The sequence below is a fragment of the Oncorhynchus masou genome, unplaced genomic scaffold (assembly GCF_036934945.1).
Source record: "Oncorhynchus masou masou isolate Uvic2021 unplaced genomic scaffold, UVic_Omas_1.1 unplaced_scaffold_3381, whole genome shotgun sequence".
NCBI lineage: Eukaryota > Metazoa > Chordata > Actinopteri > Salmoniformes > Salmonidae > Oncorhynchus > Oncorhynchus masou.
The window spans coordinates 1-6,530 of record NW_027009794.1 but is presented as its reverse complement, the minus strand read 5'-3'; the positions used below and the strand labels follow the sequence as shown (position 1 = coordinate 6,530).

The window sequence follows — 6,530 nt, the reverse complement described above, 5'->3', positions numbered from 1 at the left end:
CTCCTCTCTCCCTCTTCTCTCTCCTCCCTGTCTCTCTCTCCTCTCTCTTTCTCTCCTCTCTCTCTCCTCCCTGTCTCTCTCATCTCTCTGTCAGAGGTTGTCGTTGTGGTGTAAACATGTAAGTGATGTAAAGTGAGTTTACCTCTGTGTTTAAACCAACAGGGCTGCTCCCTGTCACCTGTCTCTGTCTGACGCATCACAGACAGACCCATATGGTGGTGTGTGTTTTCATGACTCTACTGTCTACACTGTTTGGCTTTACACAGACCTGTTAATGAGGAATGTTCTGTTTGGCTGCATCCCCCCGCACACGGAGACCCCCCCGCACACGGAGACCCCCCCCGCACATGGAGACCCCCCCCGCACACGGAGACCCCCCCCGCACACGGAGACCCCCCCGCACACGGAGACCCCCCCCGCACACGGAGACCCCCCGCACACGGAGACCCCCCCCGCACACGGAGACCCCCCCCACGCACACGGAGACCCCCCGCACACGGAGACCCCCCCGCACACGGAGACCCCCCGCACACGGAGACCCCCCCGCACACGGAGACCCCCGCACACGGAGACCCCCCGCACACGGAGACCCCCCCGCACACGGAGACCCCCCCGCACACGGAGACCCCCGCACACGGAGACCCCCCCGCACACGGAGACCCCCCCGCACACGGAGACCCCCGCACACGGAGACCCCCCGCACACGGAGACCCCCCCGGCACACGGAGACCCCCCCGGCACACGGAGACCCCCCCCGCACACGGAGACCCCCCCGCACACGGAGACCCCCCCCGCACACGGAGTCCCCCCCGCACACGGAGACTCCCCCCCGCACACGGAGACGGAGACTCCCCCCCCCACACGGAGACGGAGACTCCCCCCCCGCACACGGAGACTCCCCCCCCCGCACACGGAGACTCCCCCCGCACACGGAGACATCACACTCTCAACATATTCTAGGAAGCCGTGCTGACAGGCGTAAGATAAATGATCTCCAGTGGTATTTCTCTCTCCCCCCGGAGCGCGAGGTCAGAAATGAAAAGGAGAGCATTCAGCTGTGCTTTTGTCCCACTCTGCTCTCAGGCCTCTTAGTGCTGCAGTGATGGATGGATGGACAGTGGACAGACAGACACGCTGCTTATCACTTGAGCCCACATTAGGCCGTTACCACGGGGCCCTTAGCCTAGATACACTTGTGTGCTAAACATTAAAGCATGTCTGACCGAAGCCTTTTTCGCCTTTGGTGATGTAGAAAAGAGAAAAGCTTCCCTTGGTGTCCGGTTTGGTCACATGTCTTTAGTACAAAGAGGAGAGAGACACACAGGGGCACCACAGAGGAGAGAGACACACAGGGGCACCACAGAGGAGAGAGACACACAGGGGCAACACAGAGGAGAGAGACACACAGGGGCACCACAGAGGAGAGAGACACACAGGGGCACCACAGAGGAGAGAGACACACAGGGGCACCACAGAGGAGAGAGACACACAGGGGCACCACAGAGGAGAGAGACACACAGGGGCACCACAGAGGAGAGAGACACACAGGGGCACCACAGAGGAGAGAGACACACAGGGGCACCACAGAGGGGAGAGACACACAGGGGCACCACAGAGGGGAGAGACACACAGGGGCACCACAGAGGGGAGAGACACACAGGGGCACCACAGAGGGGAGACACACAGGGGCACCACAGAGGGGAGAGACACACAGGGGCACCACAGAGGGGAGAGACACACAGGGGCACCACAGAGGCGAAAAAGAAAGCGACACAGAGGTTGCAGATTTATTTTCATAGTTTGTGACATTTTGAAAATGTAGTGTTTTTTTAAAGTGCCAAGATTTCATACTCAATTTGGCTTTTCATCTAGTTTGATTCGCCGCACGCTGGGGCGGCAGGGTAGCCTAGTGGTTAGAGCGTTGGACTAGTAACCGTAAGGTTGCAAGTTCAAACCCCCGAGCTGACAAGGTACAAATCTGTCGTTCTGCCCCTGAACAGGCAGTGAACCCCACTGTTCCTAGGCCGTCATTGAAAATAAGAATTTGTTCATAACTGACTTGCCTGGTTAAATAAAGGTTAAATAAAACGCTATTGAGGAAGGGAATCTTGTGTTTGACGACAACTGATAATTAGCTAATTATTAGAGAAGTGGGCGGGGCTGGATAAAAATGAAACGAGGCAACATTTGATGATTCATTACTGATGATGCAGCGACGGGGGCAATGAAAGTAATGAAATGTAATCAGATTACTTTTACAAGTAACTAGCAATATCATGTACTACTTTTCAACACTTGGTAATACTTTACTAGTGATCAGACCTGAGTTAGTAACCAGCCTATCAGATGGGAGGAGGAACCAGTGATCAGACCTGAGTTAGTAACCAGCCTATCAGATGGGAGGAGGAACCAGTGATCAGACCTGAGTTAGTAACCAGCCTATCAGATGGGAGGAGGAACCAGTGATCAGACCTGAGTTAGTAACCAGCCTATCAGATGGGAGGAGGAACCAGTGATCAGACCTGAGTTAGTAACCAGCCTATCAGATGGGAGGAGGAACCAGTGATCAGACCTGAGTTAGTAACCAGCCTATCAGATGGGAGGAGGAACCAGTGATCAGACCTGAGTTAGTAACCAGCCTATCAGATGGGAGGAGGAACCAGTGATCAGACCTGAGTTAGTAACCAGCCTATCAGATGGGAGGAGGAACCTGTGATCAGACCTGAGTTAGTAACCAGCCTATCAGATGGGAGGAGGAACCAGTGATCAGACCTGAGTTAGTAACCAGCCTATCAGATGGGAGGAGGAACCAGTGATCAGACCTGAGTTAGTAACCAGCCTATCAGATGGGAGGAGGAACCAGTGATCAGACCTGAGTTAGTAACCAGCCTATCAGATGGGAGGAGGAACCAGTGATCAGACCTGAGTTAGTAACCAGCCTATCAGATGGGAGGAGGAACCAGTGATCAGACCTGAGTTAGTAACCAGCCTATCAGATGGGAGGAGGAACCAGTGATCAGACCTGAGTTAGTAACCAGCCTATCAGATGGGAGGAGGAACCAGTGATCAGACCTGAGTTAGTAACCAGCCTATCAGATGGGAGGAGGAACCAGTGATCAGACCTGAGTTAGTAACCAGCCTATCAGATGGGAGGAGGAACCAGTGATCAGACCTGAGTTAGTAACCAGCCTATCAGATGGGAGGAGGAACCAGTGATCAGACCTGAGTTAGTAACCAGCCTATCTTTGGTAGAGTGATCAGACCTGAGTTAGTAACCAGCCTATCTTGGTAGCTCCCTCCGACAGTCCGAAACGTTTAGAGATTTTTTTTTTTTTCATGAAAATAACGCCGGCTCCCTTCGACATGCAACCTAATATTATAAAGTAACACGTTACTTTAGTTAAATGTACCGAGTAATATGTATTACATTAGTTTCCAGGTAACTAACCCCAACACTGATTGTCAGTATGGGAGAGCCGAATATGTTGATATTTGTTGCTTACTGAATACTCTTCTGCTAAACACTATGTGCTAAATAGTATGTTGTACGATTAGTGAACGGCTGCATACATTCCTACTAAATAGTATGTTGTATGGTGAGTACACAGTATTTGGTTTTTGGTTAGTAGTAGGCAAGACAGACAGACAGTGATGAGAAGAGACCGAGAGATAAAGGGAGACCAAGAAGGAGAGCGTGGGTAAATGGAAGGCAAGGAGAGGGTAGGCAGGGCAGGCTGTACTGAAGTAGCCAGACAGGCAGGGCCTCTCTCTCGCTCTCTCTCGGTCTCTCTCGCTCTCTCTCTCGCTCTCTCTCGCGCTCTCTCTCGCTCTTTCTCTGGCGGCTGGTTGTACATCAGACTCTGCTCTGGAATTCAGGAATCCAACATTCCAACTCCCCACATAATAACCCCTTTCCCCGCCTCCTCCTCCTCCCTCACTGGCTAAAGGACGGGCACTTATGCAATGGTCAGGCCAATCAAAAACTCCCATGGTGGAATCGGTGCCAGTCTCCAAAGAAGTAGATCAATATATAAGAGGGGAAAAGAAGACAGCTTCCTCAGGCCGTGGTGTGTGTTTACGTGTGTGTGTGTTTACGTGTGTGTGTGTTTACGTGTGTGTGTGTTTACGTGTGTTTACGTGTGTGTGTGTGTGTGTGTGTGTGTGTGTTTACGTGTGTGTTTACGTGTGTGTTTACGTGTGTGTGTGTGTTTACGTGTGTGTGTGTGTTTACGTGTGTGTGTGTGTGTGTTTACGTGTGTGTGTTTACGTGTGTGTGTGGTTACGTGTGTGTGTGTGTGTGTGTGTGTGTGGTTACGTGTGTGTGTGTGTGTGTGTGTGGTTACGTGTGTGTGTGTGTGTGGTTACGTGTGTGTGTGTGTGTGTGTTACGTGTGTGTGTGTGTGGTTACGTGTGTGTGTGTGTGTGTGGTTACGTGTGTGTGTGTGTGTGTGTGTGGTAACGTGTGTGTGTGTGTGTGTGTGTGGTAACGTGTGTGTGTGTGTGTGGGGTTACGTGTGTGTGGGGTTACGTGTGTGTGTGTGTGGGGTTACGTGTGTGTGGGGTTACGTGTGTGTGTGTGTGTGTGGGTTACGTGTGTGTGTGTGTGTGTGGTTACGTGTGTGTGGTTACGTGTGTGTGGTTACGTGTGTGTGGTTACGTGTGTGTGGTTACGTGTGTGTGGTTACGTGTGTGTGGTTACGTGTGTGTGGTTACGTGTGTGTGTGTGTGTGGTTGTGTGTGTGTGGTTGCGTGTGTGTGTGTGGTTGCGTGTGTGCGTGTGTGGTTGCGTGTGTGCGTGTGTGTGTGTGTGTTTGCGTGTGTGTGTGGTTGCGTGTGTGTGTGTTTACGTGTGTGTTTACGTGTGTGTGTGTTTACGTGTGTGTGTGTTTACGTGTGTGTGTGTTTACGTGTGTGTGTGTTTACGTGTGTGTGTGTGTTTACGTGTGTGTGTGTTTACGTGTGTGTGTTTACGTGTGTGTGTGTGTTTACGTGTGTGTGTGTTTACGTGTGTGTGTGTTTACGTGTGTGTGTGTTTACGTGTGTGTGTGTTTACGTGTGTGTGTGTTTACGTGTGTGTGTGTGTTTACGTGTGTGTGTGTGTTTACGTGTGTGTGTGTGTTTACGTGTGTGTGTGTGTTTACGTGTGTGTGTGTGTTTACGTGTGTGTGTGTGTTTACGTGTGTGTGTGTGTTTACGTGTGTGTGTGTTTACGTGTGTGTGTGTGTGTGTTTACGTGTGTGTGTGTGTGGTTACGTGTGTGCGTGTTTGCTTACGTGTGTGCGTGTGTGTGTTTACGTGTGTGCGTGTGTGTTTACGTGTGTGTGTGTGTGTGTTTACGTGTGTGTGTGTGTTTACGTGTGTGTGTGTGTTTACGTGTGTGTGTGTGTGTGTGTGTGTGTGTGGTTACGTGTGTGTGTGGTTACGTGTGTGTGTGGTTACGTGTGTGTGTGGTTACGTGTGTGTGTGGTTACGTGTGTGTGTGGTTACGTGTGTGTGTGGTTACGTGTGTGTGTGGTTACGTGTGTGTGTGTGTGGTTACGTGTGTGTGTGTGTGGTTACGTGTGTGTGTGTGTGGTTGTGTGTGTGGTTACGTGTGTGTGTGGTTGCGTGTGTGTGTGTGGTTGCGTGTGTGTGTGTGTGGTTGCGTGTGTGTGTGTGTGGTTGCGTGTGTGTGTGTGTGGTTGCGTGTGTGTGTGTGTGTTTGCGTGTGTGTGTGTTTACGTGTGTGTGTGTGTGTGTTTACGTGTGTGTGTGGTTACGTGTGTGTGTGTTTGCTTACGTGTGTGCGTGTGTGCGTGTGTGTGTTTACGTGTGCGTGTGTGTGTTTACGTGTGTGTGTGTGTGTTTACGTGTGTGTGTGTGTTTTACGTGTGTGTGTGTGTTTACGTGTGTGTGTGTGTTTACGTGTGTGTGTTTACGTGTGTGTGTGTGTGTGTGTGTGGTTACGTGTGTGTGTGTGTGGTTACGTGTGTGTGTGTGTGGTTACGTGTGTGTGTGTGTGGTTACGTGTGTGTGTGGTTACGTGTGTGTGTGGTTACGTGTGTGTGTGGTTACGTGTGTGTGTGTGTGTTTACGTGTGTGTGTGTGTACGTGTGTGTGTTTACGTGTGTGTGTGTGTGTGGTTACGTGTGTGTGTGTGTGTGGTTGCGTGTGTGTGTGTGTGGGTTGCGTGTGTGTGTGTGTGTGGTTGCGTGTGTGTGTGTGTGTGGTTGCGTGTGTGTGTGTGTGTGGTTGCGTGTGTGTGTGTGGTTGCGTGTGTGTGTGGTTGCGTGTGTGGTTGCGTGTGTGTGTTTACGTTTACGTGTGTGTGTTTACGTTTACGTGTGTGTGTTTACGTTTACGTGTGTGTGTTTACGTTTACGTGTGTGTGTTTACGTTTACGTGTGTGTGTTTACGTTTACGTGTGTGTGTTCACGTGTACGTGTGTGTGTTTACGTGTGTGTGTGTGTGGTTACGTGTGTGTGTGTGTGGTTACGTGTGTGTGTGTGGTTACGTGTGTGTGTGTGGTTACGTGTGTGGTTACGTGTGTG

At 51.3% G+C, this 6,530-nt stretch overlaps 1 protein-coding gene across 1 annotated transcript; it reads left to right on the top strand.

Moving 5' to 3' along the window:
- Positions 1-274: 274 nt before the first annotated feature.
- Positions 275-973, top strand: LOC135534422 (uncharacterized). Its single transcript, XM_064961422.1, has one exon. The coding sequence runs from the start codon at positions 275-277 to the stop codon at positions 971-973; it is 699 nt and encodes a 232-aa protein (XP_064817494.1).
- The last annotated feature ends 5,557 nt before the right edge of the window (positions 974-6,530 follow it).

Bases quoted from the DNA above. Each gene is read 5' to 3' on its own strand.
- LOC135534422 (XM_064961422.1), top strand. From the start codon at position 275: ATGAGGAATGTTCTGTTTGGCTGCATCCCCCCGCACACGGAGACCCCC.